This window comes from Ammospiza caudacuta, chromosome 2 (assembly GCF_027887145.1).
Source record: "Ammospiza caudacuta isolate bAmmCau1 chromosome 2, bAmmCau1.pri, whole genome shotgun sequence".
Taxonomy (NCBI): domain Eukaryota; kingdom Metazoa; phylum Chordata; class Aves; order Passeriformes; family Passerellidae; genus Ammospiza; species Ammospiza caudacuta.
The window spans coordinates 29,218,325-29,236,177 of record NC_080594.1 but is presented as its reverse complement, the minus strand read 5'-3'; the positions used below and the strand labels follow the sequence as shown (position 1 = coordinate 29,236,177).

Here is a 17,853-nt window from a genome sequence, read left to right as displayed (position 1 = left end):
TCCCTTCAACTAACATTACAAGCACAGAAACCCTTGCTATCACCACAGACTTCCCCAAAGACACCTTGAGCCCAATATCTCATTACTCTTGTCTTCTTCATCCCTATCTTCAACATCTTCTTTTTCAATACTAGCCTCCTTTAGTGTTTTCTCAGGTTGCCTTATATCTCATCCTTTGCATGATCTCCTGTGGCTTAACCCTTTCCCCAAAAGGAAGAACCACCTGATTGATTCTCAGTATTGGTCTTAACTTTCTCTCTAAGTCCATCAGCCACAGTCTCAGCTCTTCTGTCGGATTCCCCCAGTTACAATTCCTCATACCATCAATACCTGCCCTGCAGCCACTATTTCCACCCAAGGCAGAGGTCACACTCCCAGGCACTCCTGGGAAAAAAATTAATCTTGTGCTCCAAAAACTTCTATCTTGTTCCTGAGGACATTTTATAAAAGAGATGTATTTTTTCCTGGGACATCAATAGTTTTCAGAGATGCTGATTTTGCTGTTTAGTGATGGTTTTGTTGGCAAAGACTGGGAAGTGAGAAGGCATGGATCCACAGTGACCTCACTGCAGTAATTGCAGAAATATGCACCTTCCCATTTTACACACTCAAAAGACTTCTGATACCTTCAGTACTCAGGCAGTATCCACCTTTCTGCTCTGCAGCCCTGTGTCAGCTCATTCTGCCCATCTTTACCTTAACATGGCTTTACCCCTGTCCCCACAAACAGACACTTTGGGTTATCAGTGAGACTGCTTTCTGGTCACTGAAATGGATTAAAAAGTTAAATTAATGCTGGTTTTTGGAACAATCCCCCATCCTGCAACAAGATAAGGAGAAAGATGTGGAAGTGGGAGAAAGAACCAAATTGGGATCAGGGAGTGAACTGCTCCAAAATTGGGGGAGGGTGGGGGTGAGATGGAGGAAGGGAGTGAGGGAGGAGTAAAGGGAATGTGTGAATCCTGGTGGTTTTCAGAGACACCTCCTTCACACAGAAGTGTGTGCAGCAGAGGAAGCAAATCCACACAACCCAGCCTTTGGCTGGCAAGCATAGCCCCTGCTGGGAATGTTCTCAGATGGATAAGGTTGCTGGGGAGCTGAAAGGCTTATCTGACAAAAAGCCTTTCTCCCTGCACGTGCCACTTCTTTCCCCCCTCCACAGGAGATGTTCCAGTCAAATAAAGTCATGAAGCTCTTGCTCTCATCTCTCCTCACCCCAGGCTGGAATGTATTTTCTTGTTTTTCAGAGAGTGCATCAGTTGTGAAAAGTTTGACCCTCCCCTCGGCCTCCCTGCCAATGAAACTGGTGAGCCTGGAAGAAGCCCAGGCACGGAGTCTGTCTGCATCCCATCCTGCTCGGAAGGAGAGGAGGGAGAACAGCTTGCCTGAAATCGTGCCTGTAATTGGGTCCCTCTTCCACACAGTTGTTGACCTTCCTGACAGCAAGTAAGTGCCAAGAGGAGTGTGAAGCACAAACAGAAAAGTGCAGGTTCCCCAGTGTGATTGGGCATGATCCTTCTGTTAATGTGATACCCCCACACCTGCGCTCATCTGAATCTACTGCCCCTACACAAAGAAAATTCAGTGTCCTCAAAAGAGGCAGAGCTACTCCTGAGAAGTATTTCAGGTGCTGGGTTCATAGCTTCACTAGCTCTCCTCTCTCCATCAGGGAGATCCTCACAGACCTCCTGCAGGAGGAATGAGTTGTCTTTGCCTCCTTGTGCCAGCTCAGAAGTTGGCTAAACACGGGATGAGCGTGGAGCAGGTTGGGGCACAGCTCATCTACGAGTTCCACCTGCTGGTGGCTGGTCCAGGGCACGCCTGGTGCCAGTGACCTGCTCCAGATTCTTCATTCTCCTGGTTCCTCTGCAATTGCAGCCAAGCAGGAAGGCTTATTTTCAGTCCCAGCATGGAGAGATATTTACACAGTGGCACCTGTGCCAGCTATGTCTCTGCCAGGAGAAGAGTCTGATTGCAGCTGAGGTTGCTGCAGTTGTTGGCACAGCTGCCCAGAATAAGTATTTATCTATTGGTCTATCTAACTGTTAATATATGGCCACTCTACTGCCTGGTTCAGATAGATTATAGCCTCTGCAGCAGGAGGCTCATTAATCTACTGACCCAGAAAGCACCAGAACAAAAAGATATTTATTGGCACTTGATATATTGAAGCAAAAAGGAGTCATCTAAGAGAATACTGGCAAGAGGATAACCAGCTTAAGACAAAAATATGTTTGTCCCTCTAGAGTGTCTTCTCCTTTCTCATTTGAAAAGTCCTATCCCCAAATATTAATCTCCTTTGTAGGACTGATTTGTACTTCTCTGTGTATTGATCAGAAAGAAAAGCAGAAATATGGGGATAGAAAGCCCAGTGTGGAGAGCAGGACAGGGAGCTAGGAGAATTCTTGCTCTGAAAGATGGAGAGATTGAAGGAGGAGTCAGAATGAGAATGAAGGAAGTGAAACAGATCTTCACAAAGAAATATGTATACAAGAAAAAATTGCATTAGGACAAGAAGCTTCTTTCTGCAAAAGCTGGGATTTCCAAAGAGACTCAGAGAACTGGTGTCCCACTTCCTCTGAGGATTATGAGAAATTGATTTAATTCCCTTAAACCTCCTCCTGTTTGGTTAGTACATTATACTTGCACATGAATATATAACACCTGTGATTAAATTAAGGTTGGCCTGAGAAGCATTAATAGCTAGTTCTCGTTAAGGAATCCCTTTATTTTTGCCATAAGACATGGTATTTAAAGCATAACTTTGTGCACTGAGAAATGGTAGCAGTTCCATCAGTTCCCTGGAATTTATAATACATTGTGTCATTAAAACCTGTTAAAAAAGCAATTTTTTTTTGCTTTATTTCAGGATAGTCTGAGCCTTGAAAATCACTCTTTTCTGGAGACAAGCATGGTTGATTGCTCAATCACTGTTGCTGTAGCATGATGCCAGAACTAACTATCTGAAGGCTTAGGTGTCTTTCCATCCATGAAATAGTTAAATCAGCAGTACAGATAAATCATTACAGCGTGATTGCTACCTATGCAGCCAACAAGGGTTGGTTGTATGGCTATGCTTTGCATGCTTTAGAGTTAAAAGAGGTGTGAGAAGAAAAAAATAGAAAGTGTTGAGGGGAGACAGCTCAGAGGCCTTTGGAGGGCATTAAAAAGGCAAAAGTTGCTGAGGTTTGGTGACCATCTGAGCCCTTTTTCCTTCCAGGAGGAAATTATCCACCAAGTCCAAGAAATGGAAGTCAATATTTAATTTGGGCCGTTCTGGCTCAGAATCAAAGTCTAAACTGAGTCGAAATGGGAGTGTCTTTGTAAGGGCACAGAAGCTCTCTGGTAAGAAAACACTTTACAGCTGAATGCTTCTCTCTGAGGCTTTCTCCTGTGTTGTTGGTAGCATGGGACAGCCTGTATCCACTTGTCCCTAATGCCATAGACTTGAGATAGTCTAATGGGGTCCTGCTTGTTGCCTGGTTTCCTGCACATCTCTCACATTCTGCTGTGATGGCAAGAAACACCCTTCCAGGAGGCTTGGACAGACAGCTACAGCAAATATTGCATTTTGGTACCTGATAAATGGGCTCCTGTTGTCCAGCTGTCAAGTCTGGGGACTAGGAAATGTAGGAAATGTTGTGTATGTTTGGATTCGTCCACTGTTCCAGCCCAGCCAGTCTGTGTCTCCTGAGGCTCATTACATGGCACTGGGTGCATGGCTGTCTTTCTAGGCTGCCCTTCCAGGCTGTCCTTCCACTAAAGGACTTTAAAGAACCAACTGCATTCAGTGTCTTTGTGAAAATTGAGGCACCAGGAGTGCCTTCAGCTCTGGCTCTCAGCACTTTGAGGGAAGCCATTCCTTTTGCAGAATTTACAAGAGAGAAGTTGTGTTTTCTTCTGGCTGTAATCCCAAGTTCTAACCTCTCCTGGGCTGCAATCTCTTAAACACTCTGCTTCCTAGAAAATCACATGGCAGTGCCAGTTCCCAGTGTTAAGAAATGATGACTCAAGCTCTAAAAATCATGAACTTGACTCAAAAGTAATCACAATCTTAAAAAGAAAGCATGCCCTTTTATTTTGAATTCATAAAGAAATGTTTTGGGTTTATATGTTCCAGATTTTTTTTAGTATCTCCAAGTCAAGGAATTGTTTTCTATAGGGAGATGAAAGTGGATTTTTTTCTTTATAAAATCTCATGACTTCAGGAGCTGGTGTTTGGAGGACCACTGCCTAACATTGTAGGACTTCAAATAAAACATTTAATATTGGCATCGTTAGCTACCACCACATATAGGAGAGGCTGCATTCGGATCAGAAATGAGTGTGAAGCCAAATACTGGATCCAGTCTTTTTGGACCCCTGCCTTCCCCATGTTTTGCATGTACAGATGGCCTCACACAGTGTGGCCATGACAGACTTCAAAATAGCTCTCTATCCTATTTTGATCACAGGATCACCTTCTCACTTTGATAAGGAATACTCCGTCCCAGAATAGCGCTATCCCAAGGAGGCCCAGGAAGGATGGCAGCCCCAGTGATCGTGGAGGCTGAGCCTTGTTCCAAGGACAGCTCTGAGTGGCAGGGGGCTGGACACCTTCACCAGCAGGACACACAGATGCACAGCCTTGTGCAGAGTTTTCAGCACTGAAGCAATGCCTTTCTGTGCTGCTGGGTTACATTTTCCAGTGCTCTCTGCTTACAGCCTCATGTGAGGGAACAGACAAAGTTGCTGCTGAAACTCAGCACATGCTTTAGCACAGCTTCAGTCTGTGCACACAAATCTGTAAGTCACATAAAATGTGACTTACACAGCTCCCCAGCTTGAATTCTGTTCCTTCTGGAAAGTGGAAACAGTGCTCAAGACATCATATCCTATGAACATAAAAAGCAGCCAGGACTCCATATAAATGTAAAAAGTAGCTGGAGTTTCTCCTATGCTCATGTGAGAGTCAGAGCCAGAAGCCTCAATTATATAAACAAATGAAGTCCAACAAGCCTGCTGACTTTCTGCTTTACCTACTTTGTGCAACTCTGTAAACAGCAAACTTTACTCCCAGACATTTTCCAGATCTCCATGGGCCCTTTCTGGGCTGCCAGAGACTAACTTGTCTTCCTTGCCAGCTACATTTCCCTACCTCCCTTCCTTTTTCAGAGCAGTAACAGCTACAAGCTTCCAAAGCCTCTCAGGAACAGACCTGTAGAGTGCATAGTAACAAACAACAGCTTGTTTCTGAAAAAGCAAGTCCAGTGAGGATGGCCAGCAAAATAGGTCTCACTGCCGTCAGAAATTTCCCAGAGTTCTTGCTGTAGGCAGGGTATGCTCACATCAGCAAAAGAGCTGGGAGTGCAACGTAAAAATAACCCAACATTTGCTATCAGGAATGAGAGGTGATAAGGCATTTATGTCAGTTTAGTTAAAAAGTCCCCCACAACCAATAGCCTGACTAAGTCGGGGAAGGGAGTGGCACATGGCAGCTTTGGGGATGCTTAACTGCTTCAGAGTGGAGGTGGTGTTGTCTGGCTGGGTTAAGTATAGCTCTCCACATGTCCAGCAGGTGCAAAGCTGTTGTTAGCACTAGCAGATCCCCAGCTGTGTGGACAAGTGTTGTGGGTAATAGGCCATGTGGTGTAGATACATGGGGGAATGCTTGGAAATGGAAAATGTCTGCCTGGCATGCCTGTCTATATGTATGCAGCCTTTGATCTTTATGGGCTGAAGCCTGCAAAGCCACAGGATCTGATACCTGCTTTCACAACTCTTTTTCCACAGAAAAAGCAACTATCCGGCCTGCAAAGAGCATGGACTCATTGTGCTCCCTGCCAGTGGAAGGTGAGACATCCACAGCCTGGCTGTACTGTAGGGGGAAGGATTGCAGCTCTGCATTCTCAGCAGCATGGATCACAGAATGGTTTGGGTTGAAAGGGACTTTAGAAATCTCCCAGTTCCAAAACCCCTGCCACAGGCAGGGACACCTTCCACTGCACCAGGTGGTACCAATACTTAAGCAAGCCTTGAACACTTCCAGGGATGGGGTATCCACAGCTGCTGTGGACAGCCTGTTCCAGAGTCTCACCACCCTCAGTGGATGAGCAATCTGTGTCTATCTCACCAGGTTGTGTATCCTCCTGTACTTATGCCGTGGCTGCTGACGTGTGTCCCCACCTCTGTGTGTGTGCATTTTTTATTCTTTTCTGTGTTGTTTATCTCAGTGCATCCACCTGAGAGTTACCTCTGTGTTTAGCTGCATCTTTATTGGCAGTTGGACTGCTCTGATTTCTTTCTTGGTTATTCTGGGCACAAAAATCCCAGGTGGGATTGGAGGTGAAAAAGGCTTACAAAAAGGTGACAAAGCCTGGTGTGTGCATTGTGGGCACTATGTGATAGCCCCAGACTTGGCTGCATTGAATGGAGAAGGGTGTCTAATAACAGTCTGAGCTGGTTTCCACTGGAGAGCATTCAGTCCTGTGCTGACTGCCTGTTTTGAAAGAAGCCCTAGGCTAGAGCATAGAAAGCATTCAGTGCCACTTGGCTTCATCTATCTGGGGAAATCTGAGTGTTCAGCAGGACAGGACTCATCCCTGGAGGGATTGAGGAGGGCTCCTCACAGAGGAAGTTTGTTTGCTAGTTCTTTGCTTCCCACTGACTCACTTCTCTGTTCCCATCTCTAGGGGAGGATGACAAAAGCAGGTTCAAGCGGTCAGTGACTACGGGAGGATTCTTTGTTCCCACCAAGATACGGACAGGAGGCACAGGCAGCTCATATGACCTCAGCAAGGAGAATGAGTGGGAGCGGGAAGGATCTGCCATGGGGGCCAGAGGAAGTTCAGAGCTGGGTGGGGAGAGAGGTCTTCCCCGCACGCCGCAGGTGAAGTCAGCCCCGGAGCAGCTGAAGGTTTTCCGGGTAGCAGAGGATGCTGAAAACGAGCAGACTGCAGCCAAAGGAGTGCTCATGTTCTACACCTCTGAAACAGCCACCAAGTCAGGCTTCCCAAGCAGCCTCTTTCCCTTGGAGGCCTCTCCTCATCACCAGAGGAAAGCCCTGAACATCTCGGAGCCGTTTGCTGTCTCTGTCCCGCTGAGGGTATCGGCGGTCATCAGCACCAACAGCACACCCTGCCGCCTGCCCACCAAGGAGAAGCATTCTCTTTCCAGCCTAGAGGAGCTGTCTTCCGTGGTGGAGAGCACGAGCTCCTCTTCTCTGGAGCCAGGGACCCACACCAGGACAGAGCAGGCAGTGGAGTGCAAGGAGAAACAGCTGGGGCCAGCTCTGCCATTGGCAGCATCCAGAGGTAAGCTGTGTTAAGGAGGGGGACATGGATCCTCACCTGGGCTGCTGGAAGTGCCCTGCAGCTTGGTGGTGTGGAGGTTTCTCCAGCTTGAGCTTGTGGCAGGAGAGAAACTAACCTATAGCAGGGTGGGTGTTGGCTTGATAGCAGGTCAGAGTGGTGCTTGTTGCAGTAAGGAGCCTGGGGAAGTGGGTGACCTCAAAACATGTGGTTGTGCCTGGAGAGAGCTCTCCAGCTTTGTTAGTTGGTGTTGGCTCTTGGCAGCACTGCTATGTCCCAGTGCACAAGTTTTCAGTCTCAAGTAGTTACATTCGTTTGTGTTTCTCACCCAGGCTCTCATCCTGAGGAGCTGGTGGCAGCTGGGAAACCTGAGTCCCTGGAAACGCCACAGCCAGCAGCAGAAAATCAGGAGACACGTGGGCAAAGCAGCTGCACAAGCAGCACCAGTGGCCCCCAGCAGTCCTCAGAGCAGAATCCCACCTTGGAACAAACACCAACTTCAGAATTCCATAAGGGACCACTCCCAGCAGACAAAGCAGAGCAAGGACAGCTCAAGATGAAGGATGTCTCCTCAGAAGGCAGCTGTGACCAACAGGAGGTTGAGATGGCTAAGACAGAAGGAGGATCACGCCTAAGAGATGTGGTAAGGAAGAAGGCATGAGAAAGGTGGGGGACCATGTTGTGGTGGTGACTGGGAGGTTGTTTAAAGTTTCATTGTGTGTCTGTAGTTGTGAAAACTCAATCTGTAACTTAGGCCAAGCAGCATCAATAATTGACCATTAACTGATTTATTTCACTTCTGTGAAATCTCCATGTGGTGATTTACCTTTATGTAACTACCTACTGTCCCCTTTTGGTCATCTTTTCCTGTAACTGTAGAATTTCAGTCTGTACCATCTGTCTGCTCTGAGACTCTCCAGATGTGAGACTGTCCGGATGTCTGAACATTTTGACCTGTGGTCTTTGAATTCCCCTTCTATTTTTGCTGTCCCATTTGTCCTGGACAGCCTGAACAGTCCTTTTTACTCCCATTCTCTACACACAATTTTATTTTTTAAATTCTTACTATTTTTTGTCTCCTCTGTATCTCTAGCAAAGCCTTTTCACCAAGTTTCTTACAGCGATACTCATCTCTGGACAGCTATTTAAAGATCTGCTGGCATATCTCCTTGAATAGATTATTCATTCGAGTTTGTGTGCAGTTTGGGAATGCATTTTCTCTGGCAAGGCCAAGCGAATCTGAATGGGAATTGCTGAGAAATGCGCTGGAACATTCCAGCTACTCATTCAGCTCACTATTTCAGTATGTCTGTCCAGGCCTCCTTTTGGCTGCACCTCAGACCTTCTCCTCCATAAACCCACTTGTTTATAGATGCATTTTCTTCCTTGAACTGGTAGCAGTCTGTGTGTCTGTGTTTCTCTACCCATGAGCATGCTCATCCAGGAGCCTGGATGTTCTAGGAGGGCTGTTTGGGGAAAATGGAGGGGTATTTACTGGGAAGTTGTGAACTCCCATTTTTTCTGTTTTTCAGACTGAGGAGGACCCATCGAATGCCCTTCTAGAACCGCTGTGGCCAGACATACAGCAGGAACTGAAAATCATTGAACCTGAAGAGGAGCTCTTGCTCTTGCCAGCAGCTATTCCCAAGACAAGCCAAATTTCCGAATCCTCCTCTTCAGAACAAACAGAAAGTCTTTCCTCCGGCCCAGGGCAGAGTCCCACCCTCACTGAGCAGAAATCTGAAAGCAGAGCACCACAGATAACTCAGGTGCCTTTATTTGGTGCCAGTGGCATGGAGCAACAAGACAGCCTCCCCAGCTGCCAGTCTGATGCAGCTGCACAGCAGAGTGCTGCTTCAGCCCTACCCAAACTGGGCACAGTTCCAACGGGCTCAGCCACTCCAAAGAACCAGCAGTCAATGGTGGAGAGCAGGAGTGAATGTCTCACTCCTACCCCGGACTGGACACTTCATGGTCAATCAGAATTTAATGAGATTGCCACTAGTGATGGATTATCTTGTTCCAAAGGAGCATGTCCAGAATCAGGGAAAGAAAAAGATGGCACTTACCAGCTCCAGAGGGAAAAGGACAGTCTTACCAGAGTCCAGACGGAGAGGGAGAAACATGAGATAATGACTACTGACGAAAGGGACACACCCTCCTCCAAGGCACTGCGTGGAGCTGGAATCCAGGAGGGGAAAGAAGGCAGTGCTGTTAGCAGAACCCAGGATGCTGCTGACCAGGATGATGAGGATGCCTGGACAGATAATGTGCAGAGCTTAGAACTTGTGGAGCCTTGGGAGGATCACCAGTGGGTTACAAGCCCTCTCCATTCCCCCACCTTTAAGGACATTCAGGAGAAGATGACGCAGGAGTTTCACCCACAGAGGCAGAGGGCAGACACAAGCCTTTCTCTGAGGCCACGCTTCAGTCGCAGCCTCTCCCTGGACAGCAAAGACACGGTGCTGAGCCTGTGGGCCACCCCATTCTCTTTCATAGATGCCCCTGACCAGCAGCAGCCCTGCAGTGACATGCTGCATTCAGTGACTTGTGAGCTGTCCAAAACACCATCCACGTCCCCCTCTGCTTTGGGCAAAGTGATGCAAGATGAGAATGGCCCGAGTCCTTCAGAAGAGCCCTCAAAACCTGAGTACCCCCTTATCAGGGAGAAAGCACCAGGTGAGAAAGCAGGACCCTCCAGAGTCCCTCTTTCAGAGACAGAGGGAAAGAAAGTGCATGTGAGCAAAGAAAACCCTTGGAGCCCAAAGCTCGAGTTGTCTTTCCCACACCAAAATAGCCCAGGCAGTTCTTCACAGACTAAGAACACAAAGGGGGAGTTATCCATGTCTCAGGACACTGCCCTGGGAGGCGAGACTGTCACCAAATTGTGTTCTGCTGCTGAGTCACAGCTGAGCAATAAAGGTGAAGAAACACCTCGCAAAATAAAGACCAGGCCTTCATCCCTCAACTTGGATTCACTCCTTCCAGCCCCAGATTTCTTCACGTTTGAGAGCCTGTCCATGCCATCTGCCCCTGGGAACCTCCTGTATGGGCAGAAGGAAGTAAAGAGCAGTGATTCTGTCCCATCGCTGCCGACACACTGCCCTGCTGCCGCTCGGGGTGTTCCCTGGGGGTCCCGTTTCAATGCCCCCGTGGATCTAGACTTGGATTACCTGGCAGTGGCCCACGCCACCACCGGCCGTCGTAACTCTGCCCCTGTCAGCGTGTCAGCAGTCAGGACCTCCTTCATGATTAAGATGTGCCAGGCTAGAGCAGTGCCTGTGATACCACCCAAGATTCAGTACACCCAGATCCCCCAGCCCCTGCAGGCTCAGAATGCTGCTCTAGCCACTGAGAAGAAGGAATCAGAGGCCAAGCAGGCCATCAGGCCAGCTCCATGGGTGGCATGGAGCCACCTGGAGGCTCCCAAGAGCCCGCTGACAGAGAAGAAAGCCAAAGCAGAGAAAGAAAACAGTGACCCTGCTCAAAAGGACTCAGTCTGCCCTTGGCATGGCAGCCTGGGCTCTCCACTGGAGCCGTCTCAGTCCAGTCACCACCCTGCTCTGGATGCCCCCGTTCTGCGCCGAAAGCGCACCTCTGGCGCGGAGGCAGCTGGAGATAACCCACAGTCTTCAAAGATAGAGAGGCCATCGGGGTTCTCCAAACCCTCGTACAGATCTAGGCCCGGGAGGCCCCAGAGTCTGATTCTCTTCAGTCCCCCTTTCCCCATCATGGACCACCCCGCGTCCTCAGCAGACTCCAGGGTGCTGTTGTCGCCCATCAGGAGCCCCACGCAGAGCTCCTCCCTGAGCCCCATTTGTGGGGATCTGTCCGACCCCGCGGGCGTGACGCTGCGGAACAAAATGACCATCCCCAAGAACGGCCAGAGACTGGAGACCTCCACCAGCTGCTTCTACCAGCCCCAGAGGCGCTCCGTGATCCTGGATGGACGAAGTGGGAGGCAGATTGAGTAGCAGCTGCTCCTCCTATTCCTTTTCTGTGATGGCTGTAATGGGAGTGTCCAAGACCAACTCTGTTGCCATTTTGCTGTTGTTAAAACTATTCTGTGCAAGATGGACCTGAATCCTTTACGGTTTCCTGCAAAGCTTTTGCTATGGAAGGTCATGGTATCTTTGTCTTGCTTTTCATTCCCCTTGTTGCTCCTGCCTAGTCCCTCACTGTCTGTTTTTTTTTAATGGTAAGCCAGTCCCAGGGAATTGCATTTCTCACACCTGTTCTCTAACAAGCCCTGTGAAAGTCTCATCCTCCCTATGGAAAAAAGGAAAGGTAAATCTCTGTATAATTATGATATAGAGCTGAGAGGAAACATTGTTACAAAACACTGCAGCTCAGGGTGCAGGGCACATCTGCTGAGGAGGTAAGTCCAGATGTTTGGGACCTCCTACCATTGTTTCCCAGACTCCAATGAAGGACTTTCTGATTTACACAGTGTACATAAACAGTGCAGGAGGCTGGGGGTAGCTGAAGAGGAAGGTGAAGCTAGCATGAGCAAATCACACAGGGCGTGAGGCACCCAAGGGTGTTTCAGTGATAAGCACACAACCTGAAGACACTGCCTCCAGCTCTCTCCTTGCATCAGAGATGTGCTCTTTCCAGCCTGTGCAAGGGCTGGAATGAAGGCCGCTGGACAGGAAAGGCCTAGTTGTTCTTTCAGTCTTCCAGGTCTTGCTCAGGAGTTTGAGTGCTCAGTCTCTCCTTCCCTGGGCACATAAGGCGGGTGCGGTGAGGAATGAGTGTGCAGCTGGCTGCCCAGCGTGGAGACCCCTCAGGCTGAAAGCACTGAAAGCCAAGGCAAGGTCACACCAAAGGCCAGTATCAACCATTTTCATCATTGCTTAAAGCCAGATGACGCCTCTGCAGCTGTCTCCAGCTGAGCTCCACACTGCCAACAGCAGACAAAAGCAAGAGGATCTCCTTATCTCTACGTCCTTGGGCTGTTGCCTTCTGGCACCCTGACTGACATATCTCTGACCTTTGGTCTTTCATTGCCACTGGGTGGCATGTCCCCAGGTGCTTCTTCTCCATTTAAATTTCCTCTCCTATGCTTTTACACTGTTTCTTTGAGAGTGTGGCTGGTTGCCACCTCCCTGGACCTCAGTGCTTTCAGATTGATTAAGAGTATGGTAAAGAGGATGATTTGTGGGACTGCAGAACAGATCATGAACAAGTCCTGAGAGGGGGATTTGAAGTGAATTAAACTCTCTCCTGAAGGAAACATTAATGTTACAGGCAAATACGTGTTCAGATATGCAACAACTGCCATGGGAATAGAATTAAAGCTTCCTTTATAAAGCCTCTAACTCTGCATTCACCACAGGCTCATCTATTGCCTGATCTATGACTGTGGGTGATGGCAAAGTCAGGTACAGCCTGTGCTGTCTCTGCAATTTAAGAGTCACTGGTGACTAGAGAGGAGATGGGAACACAGGTGTTGCTGCCAGCACTGAAATTGTCCCTGTAATGTGCTTGCAGGGGCCATCATTCCTGGAGATGTCTGTCTGCAGGCCCTCAGGTGGCTGTGATGGGCTATAGTTTAAGCAGTAAACTCTTAGGAAGTGCTATGGCCACCACAATGAGTGTCAGCCAGAATTTCCCAAAAGACGGGTGTTTAGGGCTTTGTTTTGTGAAGTCCTGGCAATTTCCAGTGGTTAGCAAACTCACCCCATGAGCTCCTGGTCTGTGCAGACTGTGTCACTTTATTAGTGCCATTGTGGCTGGAGGGCCCTGAGCCCCCCATGCAGTGCTTTCTCTGAACTCTCTGATTGCAAAAGGAGAGATATGCCAGAGTATTTTTGAGAAGTTATGGGCCCACAAACACAAGCAATATATCTTCAGCAGAATTTTCTCCTTCCATTTCCAAAGGGAATGTGAAAAACAAGAGGGCTTTTCCTTGTCACAAGCTGCAGTCTCTGATCCTCCCCGCTGCACTCTTCATTTGTGTACAGTACCACATGGGAACAGAGCAGAGAACTAAGTCTGTGCTGTCAGTTTTGTTGAGGGAAATTATTAAACCAGATGAGAGCCTGGAGTTCTTGTTTGGGTCCATGTTCTTTCACGGGCAGCAGCCTATGCTTTACCTGGGCAAGCTGTGGACAGCAGGCCCAGAATATGCAGCTTCATGACAATTGTATTATTCTACTCTCAGACCATAATATGCCTGTGCAGCCTCTTATTAAAACTAGGGAATTTCCAGTCCTTCATGCTCCTCATAGTTAGCACAGCTCCACACTGCATATACATGGCACTGCCTCATGAGAGAGCTTTTGATCACCATGGCTGGGTTAATGACAAAGGGAAGGTGTGATACAAGGTGCTGTGGTAAGGCTTTAGAGGAAGTAAAAGTTGTGGAAATGATGCCCAGGATTTTTGGCATCAACAAAAGAGTTTGCTTTGGACAAGGACTTACAGTCTCTCAGGTCCTAGAAGTTTTGACTGCCAAGGCAGCTGGAAGGGAGCTAGAGAAGCTCACAAAGTAATGCATCAGAAGGAAAAGAAAATGTGATGAAACCTTGGCATGTTACAACCATTTTTTTCACCTCCTTATTCTCATATAAGCTGATCTATGAACAAGAAATGAGGTCTGGCAATTTGTATATAATACACTGTCTCAACTCTTAACGGCATTCCAGTAAGTAATACTGCTTTTGGCATAGGTGGTAAAACTCCTGCAAGAGAAAATTATTAGAAATCTTTGCTTGATATTAAAAATCAGCCTCAAGTAAGATCTGTATCCAGACTATACTTTTTAAGGGTATTTCAGAATTTGAACTCAGATCTGGGTGCTAGATTTTAATTAAGCAGAGATGCTGCAATGATATCTCTATTTTGTTGCTTGATCCCATTGCTTATCTACAATTTCATCTCCAGCTGATGTATCCGCAACACTTAAAATATAGCCCCAGGTCCTGCAGAGATGAAAGCATGTTCTTAGTTGCAAGGTGCCCTGTTGTTCTCAGCTCCAGATTCAGCTTTCTGCAGAGTCTGTAAAGTTTGATGCTGGGTCCATGCTGATACTGGTGCCTGCAGTCAGCTTGAAGGGCCAGAGCCTGGGAGATGGGCAGGGCCAGGAGACAGACACCACCTCCCTCTGAATGGTGCTGGCTGGGTAGCAGGAGCTTCCTGAGATCCAGCTTTACCAAGCCATCCCCAGTGTCAGTTTCAGGGTCAGACCAGGTCTCTTTAAGAAAGGATTTTCTTCTTTCTTGTGTTTTTTTCTCTTTGGTTTTGGGTTTGGTTTTTATTGTTTTTGTTTGTTTGTTTGTTTGTTTGGGGGCTTTGTTTTTGTTTTTCCTTCGTTTATCTGTGAAGCATTATGATGAAGGATAGATTGGATTTATGGGAGATGAGTCTGGCCCAGGTGAGCAAAGCTGATTTTTCTTGGTATTATTGAAAGGACTTCCTAAACAGACTTGTTCATCATCTGCAGCTCCACAAGGATCACTTCAGAGACCCTGCAGTACATTTCAATTCTCCTGAGACTGTGAAAAGTAAAGGCTTTTGCCCAGTTTGCAGATGGCCCCAGTATCAGACATGACAAAATATCACCAGCATGTGTTGCTTGTGGGCTTTTACAAGTGGAGGAAGAGTGAGTAAATTTCTTTTCCCATGTAGTCAGGCAGTTGGTGCAGCTTCTCTTAAACTAGCTCAGAGTGAAAGGGCTGAGCTGGCAAAGGTGACAATCCCTGATGGAAAGGAGGGACATGGACAATGTTAGCTTGTGTGGGAGCTGCCTCACTGGCACGAGAGTAAACAGAAATGAAGGTTATATTTTACCTTATAAACCCCAGCCCTCTGGGCTGTCCATCTCATGCTATCACTGTAGAAAAACTGAAGTACTTATTGTTTCACCTTTAGAGCTTCAGAGGAACTTAAGTCTGTTTTAGAGAGCATCTGTGAAGTCTGCAACATTTTCCCTCATCCAGCGTCCAGTCCAAATGGTGCAATCAAAATATTTTTTTCTTTCTTTATGGATTCTGAAACACCTGGAATGGTGAATATTTTAAAATTTTATATATATATATATATATATATAAACCTATATATATATATATAAAAGATCATTCTATGTAAATGTATTTTAAAAAGGAAATGTAATTAACATGAAGGAATTGCCTAAATAGTATTTTACACATCTGTGAAACTTGGGCTGATGCATGGAACTGCTTTCTGCTGCTAGGTTTGCAGCACTGAGAGTGTGAGATCAAGTGGCTTTTTGCCCACAGAGAAGCTAATTAGTTCTGGTTAATCTGTGGTGGGCAGAAGGCCTGAATGTGCCTTCCTGAGAAGGATCTTGTCCTGGGAAAGGAGGGACAAGACCAGGGGAGACCAGAGTTCAAGGGCTGATTTAGTTTCCACCACAAGCTTCTCCCCAGGCCTTGAAAATGCAGACAATCTACTGAAGCACATACAACCTTTCAGGCATGCCCAGGTTTTGCAGTTGTCCTTTTTGCTTCTCTCCATCTCTGGAAAAAAAAAAGAATAAAAATCTCTAGGGATGATCCCTATTTTGTTTAACCTTTGCTTGCTCCTAACTGATGTAAAGGCTTACTGGTGATAACTAATTATGCTCCAAGCAAGGAATGGAAAACTTCCCATGAGTTGGACTGGAGATGGAGTAAGACTTAAACAGCCCCAGAAAGGAAGGATGGCAGAAGGCAAGAACTTTCTGAGGGCTCCATACAGTCCAGACCTTGGATCTTGTGCTTGCAGGCACTAGTTCCCTTTGAATGTTATTTGCTGCCAGGTCAAGAGAAGGGCTGGAAGCTGGACACTATGAAGAGGACTGTCTCCATCCCACTGGCCCTGGTTTTGTGATTATTTTTCCTGCTAGCTCTGATGAATTGCAGTTTTGTTAAGCTTTTTTTCCTCTGTGTGGACTTGCCTGACTCTGTGTGTGATTGTTTAAAAAAAAAAAAAGAAAGAAAACAACAGCCACAAAAGAAAGATGTTTTGCCAGGTCTCAGCCATGAGATTAAACTGGAGTTTTTATAAAAACAGATCTGTGCCCTAGTGATGTTGTGGAACATGCCATTTTTTTTCTGAATTTGGTTTATGAATACAGCGCAAATGCTTTTGTTGTCCTCTGACACAGAGTTTGAGCCCCTCTTTTGTTCTGTGAGTGGCCAGGGCACTGATCTGTGTTTGTGTGGGCTTTGATGGTGGGGACTGGAGGTTAGGCCCTGACCACACACTTTTCTGATTGGAGGTTGTGGGAGCTGCAGTTGCTCTGCAGCTCTGAAAATGAAGTGGGGGCTTGGAGATTTCTGTGGAATTGCTGTTATCTGAAATGCTTTAATATTTTCAAGGGTGAAATAATCTTTCCTCTTACCATTGCTAGTTCTACCAGGCTGAAGTTTCAGTGATGTGCAATCATGTGCTCATATTTAGCACATCTCCTGCAGAATTCTGCCTTGCCTGTGATAATGCAGAGCAATGCAGGGTAGAGCTTTGCAGAGTAGAGCACAAAGTTGAAAAAATTTTGTGCTCCCAGTTCTTGTGCAGCACAAGCCAGGCTGGAACAGGAGAAGTTACTATGAAGGCTGCTGATGCATCGTGTATGCACTTCTGTTGATTTGTAAAGGACAAGCAAGAACCTAAACAAATTATTAATTTAGTTCCTTGGCTCTCATTGAGCCAATCTCTGAGCTGCAGCATGGAAGTGAATTTTGGTATTATGTGTCCCTTATTCCATCCTGGGATCAAAGAGAGGGGAAAAAAAAGGAGTGTTTTGTGCTTTTAGCCTCAGTGGATGTGTCTGCAGTGCAGCTTGATCACTGTTCTCCCTAAAAGGCAGATGAATCATCAGGTTAAATGAAATATTTTTTTTCCTACTCAGCAGCAGAACTCAGGGCTTGACTCCCTTTCCTACCTCCTTCATGACTTCAGTTTCCCTTTAGGAAAATGCCTGGCTTGTGCTTCCTGCTTACCATGGCAACTGGCATACAAATTGAGAGAGAAAACCATGTTTGTTGAACTCTGGAATTGTTGTTAGCCAGGACCAATTATGAGTGCTGTATGAGAACCAGTATTTTCCCATTCTTTGTGCCACAGAGTCTCGCAATGACTTGGCCATAAGGCAAGGGGAGAACCTCAGACTGCCCCACAGCATTCCCATGGTTACAAAAATTAGAAATTAGGCCAAAGGGACACTGCAGACCTGCTCCTGCTGCACTGGCACTGTGCCCTAAATCAGGGTGCTTAAACACATGGCAGTGCTTGAACATTTTCAGCCAGTTTCATTTGCCTGCCTGACTCAGGGCAGTACCCTGTGTAGGTTGTATTGGAAGCCACAGCTACAACATTTGGGATACTTTCAGCTAAGCCAAAACCAGGATTAAGCAAGTTCCCAACCTGGCTGTTAACCAGGAGTCAACCTTAGCCAGAACCAAGGAGCATTTGACACTGGTGTCTCGTACATCCCCAGTGCAACCCAGGAGTCCAGCAGCTCTGGGCAGCAGGACATCCCACTGGAATCCCACTGGAATCCCACTGGATGAGGGTAAAGGTCAGCTGGCAGCAAAGGGGAGGCAGGCAGTGCAGGGAA

General features: G+C 47.1%; 1 protein-coding gene across 1 annotated transcript in view; it reads left to right on the top strand.

Annotated features, from left to right (window-relative positions):
- Window positions 1-16,286, top strand: part of ARHGAP31 (Rho GTPase activating protein 31) — a 60,141-nt gene extending 43,855 nt beyond the window's left edge. Inside the window, exons 7-12 of the mRNA XM_058824975.1 lie at window positions 1,248-1,446; window positions 3,221-3,345; window positions 5,773-5,832; window positions 6,672-7,292; window positions 7,622-7,932; window positions 8,822-16,286. Coding sequence (XP_058680958.1) covers window positions 1,248-1,446; window positions 3,221-3,345; window positions 5,773-5,832; window positions 6,672-7,292; window positions 7,622-7,932; window positions 8,822-11,263 — 3,758 coding nt within the window. The 3' untranslated portion in view covers window positions 11,264-16,286. The remainder of the gene's footprint in view (window positions 1-1,247; window positions 1,447-3,220; window positions 3,346-5,772; window positions 5,833-6,671; window positions 7,293-7,621; window positions 7,933-8,821) is intronic.
- The last annotated feature ends 1,567 nt before the right edge of the window (window positions 16,287-17,853 follow it).